This window comes from Oncorhynchus tshawytscha, linkage group LG18, assembly GCF_018296145.1.
Source record: "Oncorhynchus tshawytscha isolate Ot180627B linkage group LG18, Otsh_v2.0, whole genome shotgun sequence".
Lineage (NCBI taxonomy): Eukaryota > Metazoa > Chordata > Actinopteri > Salmoniformes > Salmonidae > Oncorhynchus > Oncorhynchus tshawytscha.
The window spans coordinates 16,468,944-16,495,777 of NC_056446.1; the positions used below are offsets into that span (position 1 = coordinate 16,468,944).

Consider the following 26,834-nt stretch of genomic DNA (forward strand, 5'->3'; position numbering starts at 1 on the left):
ATAAATTAATTACAAAATAAAAGCTGAAATGTCGTGAGTCAATAAGTACTCAACCCATTTGTTATGGCGAGCCTAAATAAGTTCAGGAGTAAAAATGTACTTAACAAGTCATAATTATCACGTTTCAGGTAAGACCCAGATGCAGACAACGTCAAAGTAACAACAGTTTATTAATCAAACAGGGGCAGGCAAGAGGCAGGTCAAGGGCTGTTAGAGACCAGTAATCCAGATAGGTGGGGCAAAGGTACAGGATGGCAGGCAGGCTCAGGGTAGGCAACGGTCAGTAATCCAGATAGGTGGGGCAAAGGTACAGGATGGCAGGCAGGCTCAGGGTAGGCAACGGTCAGTAATCCAGACATCCTTCCTAACTCAGTTGCCAGAAAGGAAAGAAATTGCTCAGGGATTTCACCTTGAGGCCAATGGTGACTTTAAAACAGTTACAGAGTTTAATAGCTGTGATAGGAGAAAGCTGAGGATGGATCAACAATGTTGTAGTTACTCCACGATACTAACCTAATTGACAGAGTGAAAAGAGGGAAGCCTGTACAGAATACAAATATTCCAAAACATGCATACTGTTTGCCATAAGGCACTAAAGTAAAACTGCATGAAAAAAATGTAACAATGAAATGAACTTCATGTCCTGAATACAAAATGTTATGTTTGGAGCAAATCCAAACCAAGACATCACTGAGTACCACTCTTCATATTTTCAAGCATGGTGGTGGCTGCATCATGTTATGGGTATGATTGTCATCGGCAAGGACTAGGTTTTTTTTAATGATAAAAAGAAACAAAAGAGCTAAGCACAGGCAAAATCCTAGAGGAAAACCTGGTTCAGTCTGCTTTCCAACAGACGCTGGGAGACAAACTCACCTTTCAGCAGGACAATAACCTAAAACACAAGGCCAAATATACACTGGAGTTGCTTACCAAGACGACATTGAATGATCCTGAGTGGCCTAGCTACAGTTGACTTAAATCTGCTTGAAAATGAGGGAGACACAATATTTGAGAGAGGTAGGTTTAATATGTGCAAACAGGAGCAGGGTGAAACCACCGACAGTTTGATCACAGCTGTTCACAAGCTAGCAGAACACTGTCAGTGTGGCGCACTCAAGGAAGAGCTGATCCGAGATCGGATTGTAGTGGGAATAAGAAATATCTCACATTCTGAAAATTTAGTTGGATTCCCAGTTTATCTTGTCCAAAGCTGTAAATCAGATTAAGCAGAGTGAGACAGTAAAGATAGCAGACGATGCTGCGCCGCAGCAGCTCCTTGCAGAGAGAAGAGAGTGAGGAAATAAATGTGTTTTCATACCGTGCTAAAAAAAACAGAGGGGAACGCAGAACAGAGCCAGACGTGGAGAAAACAATCACAGACAGGGAAAGCTAGTTTAAGTGTTTGTCGCAAATGTGGGAAATCACCTTTCCACAGCTGGAAAGATTACCCAGCAAAGGATGCGGAATGCAGGAAATGTCACAGGAGAGGACACTTTTGAGCTGCTTGTCGATCAAAGCAAATGCATGAGGTCTCAGAGGAGGAACAGCAGCTACAGCAGGACAGCATCTTTCTGGGGGAAGTAAGAGAAAAACAATGCTGGCTTGCACTCAGATATCAATGGGGAGGTTTAGTCATTTAAACTAGACACAGGGGCAGCAGTGACAGCAATCTGGCACTAGGCTATAGTAGAGATGGCCCTTTTCTCTCTACAAACAAAAAACTGTTACGGCCCATTAATAAGATATTACCAGTGGTAGGGCAGTTGGTGAGTAAACTGGAGAGTAAAGACACAAGTGCCATCCAGCTTGTCTTATTCATTGACTCTCTTACCAGACCGTTGCTGGGGCTGCCAGCAATTGAAGCACTGTAACTCATTGAGAGTGCACGTGAACTGGAGGACCAAGGGGAGGTTTTCAAAAAGACATTCCCAAAAGTGTTTTCTGGCCTAGGAAGGCTAGAAGGTGACTACAAAATCTGCCTGAAAGAGGATGCTGTCCCCTATGCCCTTACCACCCCCCGCCATGTGCCTATTCCTTTATTGGTCAAAATAAAGGAAAAGTTGGGGAGGATGGAAGAAATCTGGCCTTTGTCTAAAACAGAGAGTCCCACTGACTGGTGTGCAGGGATAGTGGTGTCCCAAAAGCCAATGGGGACATAAGTAAGGATCTGTGCGGACATGACTAATTTGAATGAGGAATTCTGCAGAGAGAGACACATCTTACCATCAGTGGAGCAGTCACTGGCTCAGTTGGAAGTCTTCACAAAGCTGGATGCCCGCTCAGGCTTCTGGCAGATACCCGTCACCAGAGAGTAGGTCGCTCACAACGTTTATAACACAGTTTAACGTTTTGCCATTTGGAATCGCTTCCGGTCCTGAGTATTTCCAAAGACGCATGTCCCAGCTGTTGGATGGGCTGAGTGGCATCATAGTCCACGCGGACGACGTGCTCATGTGCGGACAGGACAGAGCAGAACATGATGTAAGGCTCACAGCAGTTCTGGCCAGACAAAATCAAAGGGGACCTGGCCTCACATACAGTGCTGGCCCAGTACCGCCCCAACGCTAAGACAAAGGTATGAGAAGATGCATCATCACCTCTATGGGCGGTCCTCACACAGATGCAGGACAACATGTATGCTATTGGACGCCACTCCTGTCACAAAGCTTATCCAACACATTGCAAATGTATGCACAAGTGGAGAAGGAGGCATTGGCCATCACATGTGAAAGGCTCAGCCAATACCTTATTGGCATGCAGTTTACAGCAGAGACTGACCACTGACGGCTCTGTTAGGGACAAAAGCTCTGTACGACTTGCCTCCCAGAGTTCTGCGCTTCCGCCTTAGATTGCTGAGGTTCACCTACAAGATGGTGTATGTGCCAGAGAAGGCACTGATCACAGCAGACGCACTCACCAGGGCCCCAATTAAACAATTAAATTAGACACCCATAACCACATCAGCTGGAGTCATCAATGGATTAACGTTCATTTTTCCCAAGCAAGGGGTTGCTGAGGTCCTGGTTGGAGATTACGCCCCCCAGGTTTCTGTGAGCTCCTTTTCCGCTTTTGCCGCAGATTATGACTTCACACATGTGACCAGTAACCATTACCATGCACAGAGTAACAGTGAAGCAGAGAGAGCTGTAAAAACAGTCAGGGGACTAGCAATAGTGCTGAGGAAAGCGGATGCCCCACGCACCTATGTGGTGGACACAGGCTCAAAACACAGAGCTCTTCCAGATCTAACAGACACACAGGCTGAGGAGGCCACAGACAACGCACAAAAAGAGGGGGAAGAAGAGAGAATGCTCACAGAGCCACAAGCTCACCCGAAAAGGGATGTGAAGCCACCAAAGTGGCTGAAAGACTATGTTATGTGAATATAATACATACTGTTGAGGACCATACCCAGCTAAAGAGACTGTACCTAAGTTGATGCATAGGAGTTCGGACTGTGTAATTTACTGCTTTCATACTTCAGGATGTGAAGTAGCATGTTAAAGTGAATAATACTGGTTTTCAAATTGCATTTCAGTTATGCTTCAATGGTTATGAATGTTGAATTTTTGTTCATTGGTGAGGGGAAGATGTAGTCAGATGGCCCTGTGGGTATCAGTAACCTATATATGACTTACGCAGACTAGGCTAGTAAACGTGCTGAAGCTAGAACCTCGTTGTCTTGCCTCCCTATTTTGAGAGGGTCTAAAAGGGGGCTTTACTATTCTTAGGTAGAGGAATGACTTGCTTCCCACCAGGCCTTGGGGCACACACTTCTAGTAGGCTTAAATTGAAAATATGGCAAATAGGAGTGGCAATATTGTCCGCTATTATCCTCAGTAATTTTCAGTCCAAGTTGTCAGACCCCGGAGGCTTGTCATTGTTGATAGACAACAATCCTTTTTTCACCTCTTCCACACTCACTTTACGGAATTCAAAATTACAATGCTTGTATTTCTTAATTTGGTCAGATATACTTGGATGTGTAGTGTCAGTCTGTGTTGCTGGCATGTCATACCTACATTTTCTAGTCTTGCCAATGAAAAAATAATTAAAGTAGTTGACAATATCAGTCGGTTTTGTGATGGTTCATTCATCTGATTCAATGAATGATGGAGCTGAGTTTGCCTTTTACTATAATTGTTTGTAATTTATCTTTGTTTCATAGTCTAGTTTCTTTTTATTCAGTTTATTCACATAATTTCTCAAATTTTTAATACGTTTGCCCATCGGTTGTGCAGCCAGACTTATTTGCTATTCCTTTTGCCTCATCCCTCTCAACCATGCAATTTTTCAATTCCTCATCAATCCACAGGGATTTAACAGTTTTTACAGTCATTTTCTTAATGGGTAAATGCTTATTAGTAACTGGAATAAGCAATTACATAAATGTGTCAAGTGCAGCATCTGTTGGCTCCTCATTACACACCACAGACCAAAAAAATATTCTTGACATCAACAAAGGAATCAGTACAAAACGTATTGTATGACCTCTTATACACTATATTAGGCCCAGCCTTTGGAACTTCGGTTTTCCTGGATATGGCCACTACATTGTGATCACTACATCGAATGGATCAGGATACTGCTTTAATGCAAATTTCTGCAGCATTAGTAAAGATGTGATCAATACATGTTGATGATTTCATTCCTGTGCTGTTTGTAACTACCCTGGTAGGTTGACTGATACCCGTGAACCAGGTTGCAGGCACTGGTTACAGATTGAAGCTTTTTCTTGAGTGGACAGCTTGATGAAAGCCAGTCAATATTTAATCACCCAGAAAATATACCTCTCTGTTGATATCACAAACATGATCAAGAATTTCATACATTATCCAGATACTGACTGTTATCACTTGGTGGTCTATAGCAGCGGTTATTACAACAAGAGAAAGATGCTGTCAAGGATGTACCTTGTCAATGTATTGCCCCGTGTTGCCCCCAACAATATACCTGTGGATCTAATGAATCCATCAAACTGTTTGGTCCGAGGCCAGTTAGAATAGTCCAGCTATTATCTGATAATACACACTTTAATTAGGCTACATATTACATTGTTATCTAGTCATTCAGATGTGGTTGATTTACATTCGTTGGTACATGTTGGGAACGGCTGCTTCCTACAATTATGCAGACATGGTTTTGGAATGTAATATATTTTATCATCAGAAATATGTCACGTGTATGTGACTTTTATATGGCATTGTCATTGCGATTTTATGTTGGGACTATTATTCGGGAAAATATCCTTCCCAGACTCACCTGCGTGTGAGGAGGAATCACAGGAGAGATGTGTGACAGAGAAGTGAAGTGATGGAGATGTAACCTGTTGTGCCACTAAGGTTTGTGCTGCTGCTACATGGAAGGATTAAACTATAGAAAATAACTTGATTGTAACCCGACTCGTTATCATCAAACCCACGGGTCCTTCGGAGGTGATAGATAATAATTAGGGTTACAATTACATGTTTCCAGACACTGCTCTAATCATCCATCGGCTGGAAGTTGAAAAGGTGCTGGGAAACATTTTCATGCACCAACACTCAGGCTCTCACCTATCGGAGTTGTCATGGAAACATTTGATGATCAGGCGGAGCTGGAGTATTTCTGCCACACACACACACAACACAGCCAGATGCACAGGCAACCTCTCTTCTGGTCTCCGTGTCTGCTCTACTCAAGGGTCACTTTCAATACAGGAGGGACTACTCAAGAGATAGCTGGTACGTGCCCACACTATTGGTTCTCTTGTGGCATGTACTCTACACACATGCAGCCTTGTCCATGTTCAAGGACTGATCATTGATTTCAACATGTTGTTGTAGTACTATGCTGCTGTCTGTTCATATTAAGTAGCCTCAATCCTTTTGAGCGCCTGTCTTTAGCATTCCTCAAGGCAGCCCTTGAGGTACTCATAGATTAATCATGATAACTAGGCATTAATAAAACAAATCTGCCAAGGACAAATCAGCCAGCTAGAAGGATCTGTTTTGTTGTCGTTGTTGATTTCGTAAGCTGAGATGTAACCTAACCTTTGCGAGAGAGAGCGAGATGTCATTATTAGAGGAATAAGCACACACATGTATCAGTCACTGTCAGATAATTGTGGCTCTGTCTGAAAGGGTATCAGTAGCCAAACCCCATTTCCAATTTCAAACCCGGTGTGGTGTAATGAAGCATCAGGGGGACATTCATCTTAGCTGGAGTGTGTTAGTGGAGCATGGCTTCCCCAGCTACAGACAAACACCCTGAAAGGAAAGAAATAGCAACTCAAGTGTCTGCACTAAATATAGCAGGCTACAGCATTCAAATCAATAAAACAGAGGCAACTCGCAGGTCTTAATCAACCAAAGTCTGTGGATGTGTTTGTGTCTTCCCTAACGTGTCCTGACCTAGGCTCGTGTGCTCATAAAGGGATCCGAAATGATGATTTAGCCTTGGGCTTCAGGACCTTATTCTGAAACAATGTGCTGGGACTAATTCATGTAGATTTACTGACACCTAGGTTGGGCTTTGCTCTATTAAATCGATTGATCTGTTACTATTCATAGTGCCAACATCCTGTGATATTTGTCAAATTCACCCCAATGGGTATTTACTGCAGTTTACTGTCAATGCTGAATCAAGTCACAATGGGGGACTGCCACAGTTCTTAAAAAAGGAATACTGTGTATTGTAGTTGACCAAGGTATGTTATTTTTTTATTTTATTTAACTAGGCAAGTTAAGAACAAATTCTTATTTACAATGACGGCCTAGGAACAGTGGGTTAACTGGCAGAATGACAGATTTTTACCTTGTCAGCCCAGGGATTCGATCCAGCAACCTTTCGGTTACTGGCCCAACGCTCTATGCTGTTGCCATTGAGGATGAAACTGAGGATGAAACTATAGAAGTGAACATATAAGAACAGCAGTTCAGTTTATAATCAGTTTTCCTTTTAATGTTCCATCTTCATTTAAAATAGGTACACAGGTCATTTGTTTCAAGATCATTTTTCTGGATCAAGAAAAACTGTTTTACAATCATACACAGATTAACAATGTGGTTGCCGTGGTTATTTCAGCACCACACAGGAAACATATAAAAAATGTGAAAACCCCTACCGTCCCTTACCCCAGCTCATAGTGGCTTTGGCACTGTTTACAAATAGACCGTCTGTCTGTCTGTTATTTCCCCCTGCACCAGACTGAAAATGAAAATAAACATTCACAAATGAAGTACAAGCCTCCTACAAGGTCACATCTTCATTATTGTTTTCATTTCACGGCTCCATTTACAGTTAGCTGCTAGGCCAGAATACGGGGAGCCACCAATACTTTCTGGAATCCCCTTGATCAATCAGCAGGGAGAACCAGAGAGCAGTTATTGTGAAGGAAAGAGTAATGAAAATATGCTTTTGTCGTTCTGACTCTACATCATAACTGTGTTAACATCTCATATAAGACTCTCTGTTCAGTGGCCCCACAATGGTATTGCGTAACAAAATCAAACAAATGTGAATCTAGCACTCACGATTACTGCAGTCATCGATATTTCAGAAGGTTGGTTCTAGAATGGGTAGGAGAATATTGTCCGCTTGGCTTCCCAAGCTGCGTCATCAGAGCTTGTGCAGACCAGCAGACTGGAGTGTTTAAATCAGTGTTCAATCTCTCCATATCCCAGTCGGTTGTCCCCAGTTGCTTCAAGATGTCCACCATTGTTCATGTACCCAAGAAAGCAAAAGGTAACTGAACTAAATGACTATCGCACCGTAGCACTCACTTCTGTCATCATGACCCCCTAAGGGCACCGGCTGCATCAATGTAAGTTAGAACAAAGTCCCTCAATCTGTCAATTTAAGCTAGAGATGTGTTTTTTTGCTTCATTTTTTCCTGCATCTGCGGTGAAAGGCGGCAGAGCTACAGCGGTACTTGGCAGACCATGAGTCATCCCGAAAACTGGTATTCTCACAAACGTCTGAAGCCGGTTACGACGTTGAACTGCAGTCTGGTGAAGACCCTGGTGAGGACGACGAGCACACAGATGGGCTTTTGGTATAGAAATTAACGTTCAATTCGCTGGCAACAGCTTTGGTGGACATTCCTGCAGTCAGCATGCCAATTGCACGCACACACAAAACTTGAGACATCTGTGGCATTGTGTTGTGTGACAAATCTGCACATTTTAGAGTGGCCTTTTATTGTCCCCAGCACCTGTGTAATGATCATGCCGTTTAATCAACGTCCTGGTATAATCCATCCACCTGACAGGTGTAGCATCTTGGCAAAGGAGAAAATACTCACTAACAGGGTTGTAAACACATTTCTGCACAACATTTGAGAGAAATAAGCTTTTTGTGCATTTGGACAATTGTGTTCTTTAATTTCAGCTCATGAAAAATGTGACCAACACTTTACCTGTTGCGTTTATATTGTTATTCAGTCAAATTTGAGCGTCCCGGATTTACATCTACTATGTTATGTCTAGTCTATGAGACCAGGCTGCACCGCCACCTTACGCAACAACCTAGACCGGCTACAATTCGCATAACGCACCAACAGATCCACGGACGGCGCAATCGCCATTACACTGTACAATCCCACCTGGACAAGAGAAATACACATGTAAGAACGGGGTTAATAAACTACAGCTCAGCCTTTAACACCATAGTGCCCTCTAAGCTCAGTGCCCTGGGTCTGAACCCCTCCCTGTGCACCTGGGTCCTGGACTTACTGACTTCCCAAGTAGTGAAGGTAGGCAACAACATCTCCGCCATGCTGATCTTAAACATGGGGGCACCACAGGGGTGTGTGCTCAGCCCCCTTCTGTACTACCTGTTCACCCATAACTGCGTGGCCACGCACTTCTACAACTCAGAGAGCCCTGGCAGAGTGGTGCCAGGAAAATAAACTCACCCTCAATGTCAACAAAATGAAGGAGCTGATCGTGGACTACAGGAGACAGCAGAGAGAGCACGGCCCCATCGACAGGGCTACAGTGGAAAGGGTCAAAAGCGGCAAGTTCCTCGGCATGCACATCACTGAAGACAACAGTGCCTCTTCAACCTCAGAAGGCTGAAGAAATTTTGCTTGGTCCCTAAGACCCTCACAAACTTCTACAGATGCACAATGGAGAGCATCCTGTCCGGCTGTATCACCGCCTGGTACGGCAATTGCACTGTCCGCAACTGCAGGGCTCTCCAGAGGGTGGTGTGGTCAGCCCAACGCATCATCGGTGGCACACTGCCTGCCCTCCAGGACGTCTACAGCACCTGGTGTCACAGGAAGGCCAAGAAGATCATCAAAGTCCTCAGCCACCCAAGCCACGGCCTGTTCACCCTGCTACCAACTTGGAGACAGTAAAGGTGCATCAAAGCAGTGACCAAGAGACTGAGAAACAGCTTCTATCTCCAGGCCATCAGACTGTTAAACAGTCACCACTAGCCAGCCTCCAACCAGTACCCTGCCCTGAACTTTAATTACTGTTTACTAGCCACCTACCACCTGGTCCTCTACATTCCACAGGGATGCTGGCCCATGTTGACACCAATGCTTGCCACAGTTGTTTGAAGTTGGCTGGATGTCCTTTGGGTGGTGGACCATTCATACACACAGAAAACCTTTTAATCATGAAAACCCCAGCAGTGTTGCAGTTCGACACAAACCGGTGTGCCTGGCACCTACTACCGTACCCCATTCAAAGGCACTTACAATTTTCATCTTGACCATTCAACATCTGAATGGCACACATACACAATCCATTCCTGGCACACATACACAATCCAGTCTCAAGGCTTAAAAATCCTTCTTTAAAAACAGTCTCCTCCCATTCATCTACACTGATTCAAGTGGATTTAACAAGGGACATCAATAAGGAGCTTTGACATGTCATGGCAATAACAAGGGTTCTTAAAGCTGCAATATGCAACCTTTTGGGGCGACCAACAAAATGTACATAGAAATTAGAGTTATAGATCTGTCACTCATTGAAAGCAAGTCTCAGAAGCTGTACAAAACATTAGGAACACCTGCTCTTTCCATGACAGACTGACCAGATGAAAGCCATGACCCCTTACTGATGTCACCAGTTAAATCCACTTCAATCAGTGTAGATGAAGGGGAGGAGGCAGGCTAAATAAGGATTTTAAGCCTCGAGACAATAGACACGGCTTGTGTATGTGTGCCATTCAGACGGTGAATGGACAAGACAAAATATTTTCGTGCCTTTGAATGAGGTATTCCAGGCCAACTGGTTTGAGTGTGTCAAGAACTGCAACGCTGCTGGGTTTGTCACAACATTTTCCCGTGTCTATCAAGAATGGTCCACCATCCAAAGGACATCCAACCAACTTGACACTGTGGAAAACATTGGAGTCAACATGGGCCAGCATCCCTGTGGAACAATCCTTGCCCCAACAACTTGAGGCTGTTCTGAGGGGAAAAAGTGGGTGCAACTCAATATTAGGAAGGTATTCATAATGTCTTGTACACTAAGTATATATGTATTCTGGACTCTGACATTGCCCGTTCTGATATTTAATGACATTTTTGAATTGTGTGTATTACTAGGTGCTATTAATGCACTGCTGTAGCAAAAAATACAAGAATTTTGCTGCACCTGCAAGTATGTGACAGAGTACAGCTATGCAGATGACAGTAAGTAACAGGGACCTTCCCTAGTCCTTTTGCAGTACGGTTGAATACATTTTGCAATGCACAGAAAACATCATGTAGAAACAGCCGACATCACAAACCCTCTAAAACACAACCATCTTCAATTGGAAGGGGATGTTTAGGGGTGTAAAGTGCTGCATCTGAAAGGAAGTGGAGTAGCAGTAGTGGTTGGGGCTACTCTCAGCTGCGTGGGCCAGTGTGTTTGATCTAAAAACACAGCATCCAGGGAGACGCAGCTCTCCTGCACACCTCAGACAGTTATGAAGCGTTTCAAGGTGCTTTCCCTTTGAATGATGGTGTCGTCTTTCATGCATTTGGATGATTGCTGCATATCAATTGAGAAGGACTAGAAACCTCTCCCGAGTCACACGGCTTTCAGCTAACAAATCCAAGGGGACTATGGCTCGACTCTTTCAATTGTTCAAAGGTTGATCATTTGAGGTTTAAAAGCCACCAGGCCCTTGACACCTATTGGTGCATACAGTACTAGGGATACAACACTTGTTCAAACACATTACATGCGAGGGGACATGCAGAAAATGAGGTCATACAACACAACTATAAAAATCAACCATTTACATCAAAGGAGGATTATTCACAAGACATTGTCAGCCTGTCTTAAAAAAAAATCCAATCCAAACAAAGCAGGTACTGTATATATATTGGGTTTTCAGTAACATTTATTGATCATTTAAACCGACAGGCTCTATGTGGAACAACCCACCAAACCTTCCAATGACAACTCAACCGCTGGCACCTTAGCTAGTGAAGGATTGGGTCCCATTGGTATTAAAAGTTAGCATGATGGTGAAAATACTACTGTATGCCATCTAACCAGAGAGAAAGAAAACACTGAATCTGGGTTTTAAAAAGGGTTAATGAGATAAGGAAATAGCAGACCAACAACACTTTCAGACAAGAGTTAGTCGATCTTCACATGGATGAACAACCGGAGGCAGCACTGCGGATTCTTACGGGGCCGTTCAATATGCAATCATCTTCACGTTATGGACGGAGCAATAGAAAGAGTAGTGATGGTCATATTGTATACAGACAACTGCTTTCTCTTTCTTCCCACTGGATTGCAAAGATTGGATTTAGTGTAGGTTAAGTGTGACATGCTGGCTGAGCTTCACACACGTACACAAGCAGACACAGTCCACCAATAGTAACTTGGAATAAAGACTTAAAAGTACAACCATGTAGTCGGGCATCCTTCACATCATGTGCAGAGTATAGTCATGGATTACAGAGCTCTCGTACCACATTGATCAAGCGCTTCATTTGAAGCACACTTACATAAAGTTCATTTCCATTCAAACCCCCAAGGAGGTCCCCCACGTAGTCAGAGATAGAGAGACCTCCTGATGAGCGATGTGGAGGAATGTTGTTCAGCACTAAACATTTTGCCTCACACATCCCTCTCAACACATCGCACCCTTCAGAGCAGCAGACCGTCATCCTCAGCCATACCTCAGGGGCACAGCAGGATCTAGAGCAAACAGAGAGAAAAGCGAAGCTAAACTAGATTTATACCATACTGCTAACCATGTCCTTCAGGTGATGTTGGTTCCTCGTTAATCCGACTGACGCGGGGGTAGATGTTCAGTGCGTGGCGCTACCTTGGCAGGGCCCGTACTACCCAGCATGCCTCACAGAGGTGGCCTGGTGAGCCTTGCGCGTTCCAGATGAGCAGAGAAACAGTGAGTGAGTGGTGGTGGTGATGCGATTCGATGTGGCGGTACGCTGTCTGCTTGTTCTCTAGCGCCTGCACTGTAAACAGAGACCCGGGAGGAGGAGGGGCAAGGGCAGCTCCTACCCCACCCCTGTCGTTCCCCTTCCTCTGAAGGGGGCCTGGCCAATCACTCACTTCCCCAGCCGCTGCTCACAGGACGCGTAGTGCTGAAGGGCACTGAATAAGTCCTCATAGGAGACATCCACGTGGGAGGGTAAGGAGCTGCAGGAGAAAGGGAGGATGTCAGAGATATATACTAGTGAGACACCTCTAGCCTACTTCAGATGGCAGCAGTTTATCTCAAATCAAAATGTATTTGTCACGTGTGCCGAATACAACAGGTGTAGAGCTTACAGTGAAATGCTTACTTACAGGCTCTAACCAATAGTGCAAAAAAGGTATTAGGTGAAGCACCCGTAAAATTGCTGCCATTTCTTCCGGGCGCCATTTTAACAAATAATAATGCTAAATAATGTTGTTAAAATAGATACCAAGCAATAAGGGATCAACAGAAATGTCATGTTACATTAGTAAAGACTCACAGTAAATACAACTATGTACTTGACGACGGCTGCCATAAACAAATCTCCTGTGATTACCAAAAACTGCTGCTTGAGCTACCGTCAAAGCAGTTACAGTACTATACCGCCATCTAGTGTTTGGTGAAGGTAAAAGTCCAAAAAAGGTCCTTACAAATACAGTCGGTCAAATAAAATGTTGCTTTGTAAAAACTGATAACGTTCAATAATGTGGGCCATTCGGACTGAACTTCATGACTCCCAAACAATGACGTCTGAAAATAGCATTGTTAGTGATACATCATCATCTGGTAAAGTCTAATTACACATTTTATGTAGGCTGAACTACAACATTAAATCTCAGTATTTCCATGATCCTTAAAATAGCCCTATTACTTATACAGGGTTGCACAGAGGCATTTTTAAAAGTCTTGCCAATCGTTCAAGCCGGGAGGTAAGTGAGGCAGCAGAGACCGGATTACCAGTTATTCTGCACAGATGAACACAACAGGCCCATATCCATTCTACTCCGGATGTAAAGCATAAGCACACACACACTTCCTCTGTCTCCCACACACACAGCGAGTGGTTATAATGGGACATTCCTGTCCAGCTCTACAGAGCAGCGACTATCCCAGAATGTCTTCTGCACATGAGTACGGCAGCCTCATTTAACACACGCACACACGCAATACTCACATGAACTCTGTCAGTCTGATGTGCCAGGGCAGGAACCCCAGGGTGCTTTCTACTGGGCCGAACTTCAGAACCAGGTCAGGATCTGGTGTAGTCTTCGACTCTGCACAAACCGAGATAGCATGGACAGAGGTCAATGAAAAACACAATCAATGGAAATCTCATAAAAGTGCCCTCTGCGGAGCATTTAACCCCTCGAGTCATTTTTTGTGGACCCGAAGAAATCAAACGAGTATAATAAACAAAATCCCCATCAAAATCTGCCTGTTGAAGCTAGACAAACGAGTTCTCTACATGGCGGACTTCCGTGGTGGAAGGTGGCCGAGCTACAGCGGTGTTTGTCTTCTCCCGAAAACGGCTGTACCGTCCGAACGGTTTGGCCGACAAGCTAATATGACCACTATGGAAAGACGACTCACGAACATGTCGATTGTTTTGCTCTAGGCCACCCCCAAGCCTCACATGACTTGATGAATGGAAGTGTACAGTGCCTTCAGAAAGTATTCACACCACTTGACTTATTCCACATTTTGTTGTTACAGCCTGAATAAAAAAAATATAGAGAGAGATTTTTTGGGAACTGGCCTAAACACAATAACACCTAATATCATAGTGGAATTCTAAACACAATAACACATATCATAGTGGAATTCTGTTTTTCCAAATTTGTACAAACTAATTAAAAATGAAAAGCTGAAATGTCTTGAGTCGTCAATAAGTATTCAACCCCTTTATGTCAAGCCTAAAAAAGTTCAGGAGTAAAACTATTTCCACCAGACACTGGTAGATGCATTCGCCTTTCAGCATAACAAAAACAAGTCCAAATCTACACTGGAGTTGCTTACCAAGAAGACAGTGAATGTTCCTGAGAGGCCGACTTACAGTTTTGACTTGAAAATGGTTGTCTAGCAACGATCAATGACCAATTTGACAGAGCTTGAAGAATTTAGAAAACAATAAAATGGGCAAATATTATACAATCCAGGTGTGGAAAGCTCTTGAGCACTTACGCAGAAAGACTCACAGCTGTAATCGCTGCAAAAAGTACTTCTACAAAGTATTGACTCAGGGGTGTGAATACTTATGTAAATGAGACCATATTTCTGTATTAAAAAAACTAAAAAAACACATTTGCAAACATGATTTCCATTTGTCATTATGGGGTATTGTGTGTAGTTGGGTAAAAAAATGTTTTTTTTAAGTATAATGGACACCTTTAAAAATATAGAAAACATTAGATCAAACCATGAATTGGGCCTTACTGATATTAGTCCATAGTAATGCATTGAATAACAGATTCATACATGGAAAAACAGATATTTTGTTTTGAAGTGTTTGTCCTTTATCTGAGAGATGAGAAAAATATCAGGAAATTATAATGTTTTGACATATTTAGGAGGTTGCTAAAGCATAAGGACTGTTGAAAAGATTGAGAGAACCTAGATATCTGAAATGACAGTTCAATTCCTTCTTGAATGTTAGGCTGCATCTACACAGGCATCACAATTTTGATATTTTTACTACTAATTGGTCTTTTGATCAATCAGATCTTCTGCCAATAGTTTGGCAAAATAATTAGAACTGGGCTGCCTGTGTAAACACAGCTTAGAGAACAGCAGCAGCAGCTTGCCAAGCCCCTTAGATAGTGAGATGATTAGAGACTCCCTTTCGCTGTGCCCCCCTGGATCCTGACAGCGAGATGTCTCCGACATCTGATTGTACTGACGAGCAGCTGCACTGACTGGGCCTGAGGTAAACACACCATAACTTCACGGTACACTACGCTGGACTTAACTGCACTGAAGTGAACTCTGCTATCCTCTGTAGTTTATATTCTGTCTGGAGACCATCTTTCTCATGAGTTTGTTCATATTCCTGCCATGGGTCTCATCCATCACCTTCTACTGAGTGAGTACACACGGATGTGTTCCACTGAAGTACTCGTGACGTGATTTACAGCGGGCGAGGTGATCAGTCTTAGCCAGGGACTAATGACAGGCAGAGCTGGGGTGGGCAGAGGGCTCAAGGAAAATAACCCACTGAGAGAAGAGCTCACTCTGGCACAGACTCCCAGTGCTTCATGTTTCCTTCATCTTTTGATCAAACACTGTGGAAGGCTAGTCTAACAGGGGGCTCCTTGACCTTTACTCAATCCCTTTCCTACATCCTTGCTGAGCTTCAAATAGTGAAATTGCTATTCGGAACATCATGCCAAAGGAGAGCTGGTGAGCTAAGCTTCACTCCAGCTTGTAATAGTATGGCACAGATTTACAGTCTATGATCAATAGAATGTCTGTGGGGTTTAACCTGATAAAACAATGAAATAAAAGCTATTGTCCACAGTGAGAACCATGTCCTGTCCTCCTGCTGGTCATGGGGGAGGGACCTCCTCCTCACCTCTGAGTAGAGAGTCAAGCACAGTGACGTTGATGTCTTTGGCTGTCTTCTCCATCTGTTCCACAGCTCTACACAGCTCCTGTGCTGCCTGGACGATCCTCAGCTTCCCATCATCTGGAGACAGCACCTTCACCACGGACTGACACGACAGCACTGTGGACACACGGAGACACACACACAGGAACACAGTCATAATAAGCCCCACAAAACACAAATACCGGTACTCAGGCACAAACACTACCACACACCCATTCACAGTAATAATACCAATCAATGTGTCAATGTAAATGTGTCAGGTGTCTGACTAAAGGTCAGTGGGTGGTAACTCGGAAATCCTGCTTCACAATCCTGCTGTTGCGCTTGAATATTGCATTCATAAACAGGTGATTTGTTGGATTACAAAACAATGAAGAACAGGAATCACAATGAAGAACAGGATCATAGAATTCATAAGTTATTTACGTGAATTATAGGGTATTTGAACAGGAATTCATTTTTTTTTTTTTTTTTTTTTTTTTACATTTTAGCATACACTCTTATCCACAGGGTTAAGTGTCTTGCTCAAGGGCACATTGACAGATTTTTCAGCTAGTTGGCTGAGAACTTTTCCGTTTGCTAGACTACCTGCCGCCCAACTTCCTTTGGTGAAGAGAATTCTTCTGTGTTGTGTTCCTGCACAACTCCATATGGTCTAATTCTGACTGTATGTCATAACAGATTGACTTGCTCAGGGGATAAAGGTATAGTGCCAAAAGCATATGGAGAGTAAAACCACACAATGCATCTTAAATTATCCCATACAGGCTGGCTGCAGTCCACATGCCCTTTAATAAACAAACGCCACAGAAAATATAAACAAAAGCCTGGTGGAACTGGAATCCATCTAAAAAAAAATAACTATAATATTTATAATCAGTTTCAAACTCCATTCAATAAGTGATGAATTGTGAAAATTGCACTCCCAATGATGCCTTGCAATCTAAAATCAACCCAAAGTGTTTGTGTAGTTGTATCCAATAGAATTGAATTGATTATTTATTCATAATGGTTATTCACAGCCAAATAGCCTACACATGGCAGAGTTCTGAATGCTTCTCTGTTGTAGCCCTTCCCGTTTTTCAGGCTATGGTGTTAAATAGGCTTGATGAAGTGATGTCCTTCATTTATTACATATCATTAATGCAGTCTTTATGTGCTTATCAATGCACAAGCTCCTTTCCTCCCGCCACTCCTGTCAATAAAATAATGTCATCCAAAATAGTCATACACAAGTTTTGGTGTGCGCGACGTTTCAAATGCATTTTGTCATTACTAAATGTGTAATGTGATAGGTATTTTAAAATGACTAGGGATGCACGATATATATATATATATATTTTTTTTTTAATCGGTGAACATATCGGAATCGGACGATATTAGCTAAAAATACCAACATCGGTATCTACCCGGTCTAGTTTAACGGCGATGTGAAAAACTGAAAGTTGACGTGCACACATATAACATAGGTAGATGACGTAATGACGCCACGTAAAACGTTGCGCTACACCTGCAACTCAGCATTCCTAACCTAGCCCACAACGTCTACTGTGTGGATCGAACAGTCAACAAGTCGAGCAGTCATTTGAAAGAGTAAGAACATTTCAGCAAGACAACTCAAAGGAGAAATCCATTAAAGCCAAGATAATGGAATTAATTTCCCTTGACAATCAACCATTCTCTGTCGTGGGTGATGTTGGCTTTCGTGACTGGTCGAGCACCGGTACACACTAACGTTACGAAGTGTGCTATTGTTCAGATGTTGCCCTACCGGAGTTACACAGTATTAGCGTCACAACATATATACTATGGAATGCTGTTTGGGTTTTTGCGTGTCAAAAAAGATACGTCAAATAGCACTATTTGACAATAATACCATTGGAATATCATATAACACAGTTTTAATTATAGAATGTTGTGGGTTCTGAATTTGCACGTGCAAGCCAAGCGCCACCACTACTATCAGCACTGTCAAAGCTGTACAAAAATGACTGCAAACAAGCAAATACTGGCCACGAACGATGTGCTTACAATAATAAAGCATTATTTTAGCTTTATATTGGTAGCACCAATACAACCAGCCTGAAAACAATGATCAGAAGAACCTGCAGTCATTTTCACTATTCTTGGAATTTGCGGATTGCCTTCAAAATAAAAGTACAGTGGGGCAAAAAAGTATTTTGTCAGCCACCAATTGTGCAAGTTCTCCCACTTAAAAAGATGAGAGAGGCCTGTAATTTTCATCATAGGTATACTTAAACTATGACAGACAAAATGAGAGAAAAAAAATCCAGAAAATCACATTGTAGGATTTTTAATGAATTTATTTGCAAATTATGGTGGAAAATAAGTATTTGGTCACCTACAAACAAGCAAGATTTATGGCTCTCACAGACCTGTAACTTCTTCTTTAAGAGGCTCCTCTGTCCTCCACTCGTTACCTGTATTAATGGCACCTGTTTGAACTTGTTATCAGTATAAAAGACACCTGTACAATCTCAAACAGTCACACTCCAAACTCCACTATGGCCAAGACCAAAGACCTGTCAAAGGACACCAGAAACAAAATTGTAGACCTGCACCAGGCTGGGAAGACTGAATCTGCAATAGGTAAGCAGCTTGGTTTGAAGAAATCAACTGTGGGAGCAATTATTAGGAAATGGAAGACATACAAGACCACTGATAATCTCCCTCGATATGGGGCTCCACGCAAGATCTCACCCCGTGGGGTCAAAATGATCACAAGAACGGTGAGCAAAAATCCCAGAACCACATGGGGGGACCTAGTGAATGACCTGCAGAGAGCTGGGACCATAGTAACAAAGCCTACCTTCAGTAACACACTACGCCGCCAGGGACTCAAATCCTGCAGTGCCAGACGTGTCCCCCTGCTTAAGCCAGTACATGTCCAGGCCCGTCTGAAGTTTGCTAGAGAGCATTTGGATGATCCAGAAGATTGGGAGAATGTCATATGGTCAGATGAAACCAAAATATAACTTTTTGGTAAAAACTAATCTCGTCGTGTTTGGAGGACAAAGAATGCTGAGTTGCATCCAAAGAACACCATACCTACTGTGAAGCATGGGGGTGGAAACATCATGCTTTGGGGCTGTTTTTCTGCAAAGGGACCAGGACGACTGTTCCGTGTAAAGGAAAGAATGAATGGGGCCATGTATCGTGAGATTTTGAGTGAAAACTTCCTTCCATCAGCAAGGGCATTGAAGATGAAACGTGGCTGGGTCTTTCAGCATGACAATGATCCCAAACACACCGCCCGGGCAACGAATGAGTGGCTTCGTAAGAAGCATTTCAAGGTCCTGGAGTGGCCTAGCCAGTCTCCAGATCTCAACCCCATAGAAAATCTTTGGAGGGAGTTGAAAGTCTGTGTTGCCCAGCAACAGCCCCAAAACATCACTGCTCTAGAGGAGATCTGCATGGAGGAATGGGCAAAAATACCAGCAACAGTGTGTGAAAACCTTGTGAAGACTAACAGAAAACATTTGACCTCTGTCATTGCCAACAAAGGGTATATAACAAAGTATTGAGATAAACTTTTGTTATTGACCAAATACTTATTTTCCACCATAATTTGCAAATAAATTCATTAAAAATCCTACAATGTGATTTTCTGGATTTTTTTTTTCTCATTTTGTCTGTCATAGTTGAAGTGTACCTATGAAAATTACAGGCCTCTCATCTTTTTAAGTGGGAGAACTTCTACAATTGGTGGCTGACTAAATACTTTTTTGCCTCACTGTATTTCAAGGCCTACCTTCAAACTCAATGCCTCTTTGCTTGACATCATGGGAAAATCAAAAGAAATCAGCCAAGACCTCAGATTTATTTTTGTAGACCTCCACAAGTCTGATTCATCCTTTGGAGTAATTTCAAAAGCCTGAAGGTACCACGTTAATCTGTTGAAACAATAGTAAGCAAGTATAAACACCATGGGACCATGCAGCCATCATACCGCTCAGGAAGGAGACGCGTTCTGTCTCCTAGAGATGAATGTACTGGTGTGAAAAGTACAAATCAATCCCAGAACAGCAGCAAAGGACCTTGTGAAGATGCTGGAGGAAACAGGTACAAAAGTATCTATATCCATAGTAAAACGAGTCCTATATCAACATAACCTGAAAGGCCACTCACCAAGGAAGAAGCCACTGCTCCAAAACCGTAATAAAAAATCCAGACTACAGTTTGCAACTGCACATGGGTACAAAGATCATACTTTTTGGAGAAATATCCTCTGGTGTGATGAAACAAAAATAGAACTGTTTGGCCATAATGACCATCACTATGTTTGGAGGAAAAAGGGGGAGGCTTGCAAGCCGAAGAACACCATCCCAACCGTGAAGCACGGGGGTAGCAGCATCATGTTGTTGGGGTGCTTTGCTGCAGAAGGGACTGGTGCACTTCACAAAATAGGCGGCATCATGAGGAAGGAACATTATGTGGATATATTGAAGCAACATCTCAAGACATCAGTCAGGAAGTTAAAGCTTGATTGCAAATGGGTCTTCTAAGTGGACAATGAACCCAAATATAATTCCAAAGTTGTGGAAAAATGGCTTAAGGACAACAAAGTCAAGGTATTGGAGTGGCCATCACAAAGCCCTGACCTCAATCCTATTGAAAATTTGTGGGCAGAACTGGAAAAGTGTGTGCGATCAAGGAGGCCTACAAACCCAACTCAGTTACACCAGCTGTCAGGAGGAATGGAACAAAATTCACCCAACTTATTGTGGGAAGCTTGTGGAAGGCTACCTAAAACATTTGACCCAAGTTGAACAATTTAAAGGCAATACACTCGATTCGTATTTGGTAGCATGTAAACTTCTGATCCACTGGGAATGTGAAAGAAATAAATAAAAGCTTAAATAAATCACTCTCTACTATTGACAATTCACATTCTTAAAATAAAAGTGGTGATCCTAACTTACATAAGATGGAATTTTTACTAGGATTAAATGTCAAGAATTGTGAAAAACTGAGTTTAAATGGATTTGGCTATGGTGTATGTAAGCTTCCGACTTCAACTGTATGTACTTAAATGTATAAATTGACCAATTCAGCACAGTTGGGCAAGCTCCTGGCAGACTTCATACAAAATATTGTGTTGTGACGTAATTCTTCACTGGATCAGTCTGAAACTTTGCACACATGCTGCTGCCATCTTTTGGGGGGAAATTTCTTTCAAAATTACACCTAGGATCCTAACGCAATGTATGGCCTTACTCATGCATTTCAAAGATGAAAAAATAAAAAAAAAAATTGGTTTGTATTATCTTTTACCAGATCTAATGTGTTATAGTATCCTACATTAATTTCACATTTCCACAAACTTCAAAGTGTTTCCTTTCAAATGGTATCAAGAATCTGCATATCTCCTTGCTTCAGGTTCTGAGCAACAGGCACATTTGGGTGTCATTTTTGGCAAAAATTGAAAAAATCTAAGACCTTAAGAGGTTTTAAGCACCCTGATAAAAACATTAAGACACAAATTACTAAAGAGGGAGCCAGAGATCAATATAGCCTAACCAGAAGAACAAAAACCTGTTCCCGACCCTCCTCCTCCCTCTGCTGCTGGCCTTCACATATTCTGCCAATATGCTCCTGATGTTGCCGGTAAAAGGCTACACCAGCGGTCGGTATCCTTTTGCATTTGGAGTGCCAAATTACTGTACCATTTCTACTTATCTGCGTGCCAGTTATGATTTTCATATGCACATTTTTGTAGAACAGTTTAATTTCATATATAATAAAGTCTTCTTATCTAAAAATCTATGTCATGTGGTTAATCAACACTATCTAAATGAAAATTACAAATCTGAAAGTAACTTCTTCTGCCATTGCATATAAGTAAAAATAGCCTACATAAAGCCAACAAATAAAAACATTGCAGTATCGCAGATAGAAAATATCCTGATAGAAATGTATATCCTATAAATCCCGTTGGTTACGCATGGCCTGTCTGCAAGGAACTTGCCTCCACAATGGATCAGTCCACTCAAACAGGTGTGAATCAGACAGTTGTCTTGTACACCATGATTATTATTATTATTTTTGCTGCTGCTCGACTAAAGAAATCTCAGTCGACCAACAGCCTATTGACAAAACAATCGACTAAATGGGGTCAGCCCTTATCTCCACAGTTTTGCAAACAGGCGTGCGTGATGTACTTTACAATCGAAGTTACCTGCTACATATCTCAGAGTTCTGCGCTCAGCTCTTTTGCCGCCAATTGCTCTCAGTGTATCCATTATAGTTCAGTGGGTGTATCATACTATGCGTTCATATGGCAGAGGGAGACACATTCATAACTACATTGCAGAGGCCTGCCCGGCGTCCCGTGACAGATGTCGCCTCATCTGTGCAAAAGCTCCCCATTCGACGAAGCAGCAAACAAAAGTCAATGCACAGCCCTCACAGCTAGTGTCCATTTGGAGAGCATAAGATGGGGAGTTTGAGTCATTCAGTCAGTTTCCTCTTGATATTGCTAGCTATAGCATCAATTCTTAAGTTTCACAGTGCTTCTGACAAAGGTATTGAATCGAGTTTCTGTGCCTCCCAACACATTGTTTTCACCATATCAATTGCGGCCGGTAATATCAAAGTTTCTGCAATAGTGTGTGGTTTCATAGGTTAGTGGGCCTAGCCATTCACCATGGGAATGATTCAAGTGCAACGGTCAAGTGCAGCCTTTTCTCATGATCTAAGAGAACTCTCTGGTTGAATTTTTACTTTTAAATTAGATTTATTTTACCCTGTTTTCTCCCCAATTTCATGGTATACAATTGGTAGTTACAGTCTTGTCTCATCTCTGTAACTCCCGTACGGACTCAGGAGAGGCAAAGGTGGAGAGCCGTGCGTCCTCCGAAACACAACCGCACTGCTTCTTGACACAATGCCCACTTAACCTGGAAGCCAGCCACACCAATGTGTCGGAGGAAACACTGTGCATCTGGCAACCGTGTCAGCGTGCACTGTGCCCGGGCAGCCACAGGAGTCGCTAGCGCACGATGGGACAAGGACATCCCTGCCGGCCAAACCCTCCCCTAACCCGGGTGACGCCGGGCCAACTGTGCACCGCCCCATGGGTCTCCCAGTCACGGCTGGCTAATCAATACAACGTTACGACAATGTCTTAAAGGACTGCCTTTTCTCTTTGTTTATTTGAGCTGATCTTGCCATAATATGGATTTGGTATTTTACCAAATGGGGCTATTTTTTTGTATACCACCCCTACCTTGTCACAGCACAACTGATTGGCTCAAACACATTAAGGAAAGAAATTCCACAAATTAACTTTTAACAAGGCACAGATGTTACTTGAAATGCATTCCAGGTGACTATCTCGAAGTTGGTTGAGAAAATGCCAAGAGTGTGCAAAGATGTCATCAAGGCAAAGGGTGGCTACTTTTAAGAATTTGTTTAACACTTTTTTGGTTACTACATGATTCCATATCTGTTATTTCATAGTTTTGATCTATTCACTATTATTCTACAATATAGAAAATAGTAAAATAAAGAAAAATCCTGTAATATGTAGGTGTGTCCAAACTTTTGACAGGTACTGTATATGATACCCACGTTTCAGTCACAATTTTCTTTTCCCACATGTAGGCTAAATGATTTCCATATTAATGAAAAAAATGATGCCTGACTTATGTTCTATGGTAGGCCTACTTTTAAACTAATATGAGAGTGGTTGTAGGCTTAATTGTTCATTTTTGATAGGCTAATGTTGCTTGATGAAGACATGCTGTTAGCAACTCTGTGCTTTGTCTCGAGACTAAAATATAATAGGTGTAGCCTACAGACGAAGAAATTTAACCTTTATGGTCTGCACGTTTGTGAATCGTTGCATTATTCAAGAGTGTAATGTGGTTTGTATCCATTTTTCAAAAGTGTAATATGGTTAAAGATGAAAAGACGCTTGCATAGTCGAAGCACGCTGGCTAGTGGCTATACTGGGATATTTCATTGGGATATTTGCAGTAAATGCCCGTTGCCAAGAGCCGAACGATCTCGCGGCACATGATGTGCGAATGCGAATTGAAAAGTGTACTGTAACACTGCCTCTCCAACTTTCATTAATGAGAAAAGCCCCTTAGCCTGCCCAGGAGCAGGTTCGTTTTTAAGGATTTGTTGCCTTAAAAATGTACCTGGCTAAAATGTGAGCTACTTTCGTGGTACCGGTTGTCCGGAGTTCAAAGTTACCTCACTAACTCCTTACACAAAATACGTAGTATGGGGCACAGCTCTGTAGACCAGCACTCCTAATCTGGGAAGCTGACACATACGGCCCCTGGTGTCTCACCTTGATGGTCCTGTTTGTCAGTGCCATTGCTGAGGAACTCTACAGAGTGCTGCTTGGAGCCTTCCAGACCCAGGAGCTCCTGCTGCTGCTTCAGGATCTCCTCCATCAGCCTGGAGTTGTTCCTCCTGAACACACCTGGGAACCAAAAAGGGATATGTGAGCAATCCAATAGCCTATATCATATGGGGGGGGTTACACCCAATCTCAACAACTTTGAAACAAGAAAAATGAGAGAGAAATCATTTTCTGTCTTTTAGAGCTGAGAGCTAGTCATTAGGGGCAAATAATGTGTCATATACCAGATTTGGCTGTGAGAGACATAAGTCAGCAGACATTGAGGAACAGTACCACACCACCAAACACATACGGCCATCAAGAAGGATTCAAAATATTTTACAACAACTAGCCTATGACCCAGTAGGAGTGGCTGTGGTGAAACAGTAATAGCAATACAGTGTGTGAGTGTGTGTGTTAAGACAATTCCCTGTAGGGTCAAATAACAGATTGTGAAAAAGCCATTGGGCAAACCTTGAAAGCCTATTGAGGCTCCTCTGTCTGAAATCATCTATGTAATGATACATTACTAAGCATATATGGCAGAAGTGGGTTGTTGTAGACTTCTGAAAGGGAATTAGGCAGGATAAAGCCATTTACTATCAGGAAAAGAATGTAGATAAGTTATCAAAGATAACTAAGCACCAAAATAGAAACATTCACGACTTGCTGAATCTGAATACAAAAACAGAGGTAGCTGGCACGTGACTGTCTGCTGGCGTTGTATGTAGCACTTCCTGGTGTGAATACAAATAATGAACACATTTTATAATCAAATGATATCTTACCGTGATTATCGTACACACTGATATAAGATATGCCGACTGCCATGCACCACACGACAAGGTTGGCAATGTCTGTGTATCTCGGCTCTTCTTCCGCTATCAACAAGCCGATATGGTCAGGCAGCTTCTCCAGGGATTTCCCATCCGCCCCCCAGCGATACCGACGACCAACGCGTTTACCGGGTGCAGGAACGAGCTTTTTCTGTTTGGGAAACGAGAGAGCTATCGGCACAAGAAGCGCCGCTAAGGCTCGTGACCATAGCTGCCCATTCCAATTGCGAAGACGGATTCGGAACAAAGTGATAAACGTTCTATGAATGTGGAGAAGGACATGCAAAACCCGCCACATGAACTCGTACACGTGCACCATTATGCAGCCCTCCTCGACAAAAATGTCAAAATATAATAATTATCAGAAATGCATATAGCTCTGCATTTCAAGTCTAGTAATGATGGCTAAACACGAGTCTAGTTCTGTGAGCCATTTCGCTTACTGCCAACACCTCCGTTTGCCGACAGCCATCTTCATCCAACCATTACCCTCTGAACTCGGAGATACACGTTACTCAGTGGAGCTCAGTGATTGGACGATTCTACAAACATGAAATCACGCGAGATCTAGGGTTGGACTTTCTATAGCAACCTAGATTATTATAATTTTTATAAAATGTTTATTGGAACAATAATAACAATATCACACATCAATACAGGGACATTCCTGTGAATATAATTGGAAAAAATGAAATAATAGAACACCAAACGACCCCCCCCCAAAAAAAAAAAAAATTCATAATCCATGTGTGACAAGGCAACGAGACATTAACAGACATTCAAAGACATGACTTCTAATAATTTTCCAACTTTTTGAGTTTCACAAGTTTGAGGGATTTATGAAATTGTAACAGTTCAATGACAAAAACGACAAAATAAGGAATTTTTCCACCCCGTTTAGATTTGTGAATATAATATTTGGCCAAGAGAATAATAATCTTAACAAAATAGTTATGATTGGAATTACAAGGATAAGTTTATAATGCCATTTAACATCATCAAAAGTAAACATAGGTAATTCTGGAGATTTTATACACAACCATTCATGAATTTCAACCCATAGTTTGCTAGAATGGCGGCATGAAAAAAATAAATGCTGTATAGATTCTGAATCAGAGGAACAAATATTTTAAAATACATTTCTTTAACTTTTGGGATAACTGGACAAGTAATGTAAAAGGTAGTCGCTTTTGACCATAGCATGGGTTGGTCACTTCCATAGCAATATATTGAATTATAATCACCAAATATTACTTCATTAAATTCCAATTGTATCCACTTATTGTAGCATTTTTTTATCCAAAAGATTCAAGTCATTAATTTGTAAACTTAGAAAAGAGAGAACAACCTCATAATATAACAAAGTGTTCTTAATGAGTCCTAGTAAAGGAAGTGGAATTGCTTTGCAAACCTTCAAATATTCTCTCTGAGTAATATTAACCTGACATTTACCAATGAACTCATCAAATGGCAAAAAATCCCCAGTGTTGTCTACCAAATCACATACAACCTAATGTGCAGGTTTAGTACCCTAGAAGTGCAAGTCTGTCTATATATTCTACTTATACCTATTTACTAATGT

General features: G+C 42.2%; 1 protein-coding gene across 1 annotated transcript; it reads right to left on the bottom strand.

The window, feature by feature from the left end:
* Positions 1–11,306: 11,306 nt before the first annotated feature.
* nus1 (NUS1 dehydrodolichyl diphosphate synthase subunit) lies at positions 11,307–25,773 on the bottom strand. The gene is made up of 5 exons (XM_024377999.2): positions 25,205–25,773; positions 24,363–24,497; positions 16,004–16,156; positions 13,610–13,709; positions 11,307–12,614 (listed from the first exon to the last, which is right to left on the bottom strand). Exons 1-5 carry the CDS (start codon positions 25,569–25,571, stop codon positions 12,524–12,526), a joined length of 846 nt encoding a protein of 281 aa, XP_024233767.1. The 5' UTR covers positions 25,572–25,773; the 3' UTR covers positions 11,307–12,523.
* Between the last annotated feature and the right edge of the window lie 1,061 nt (positions 25,774–26,834).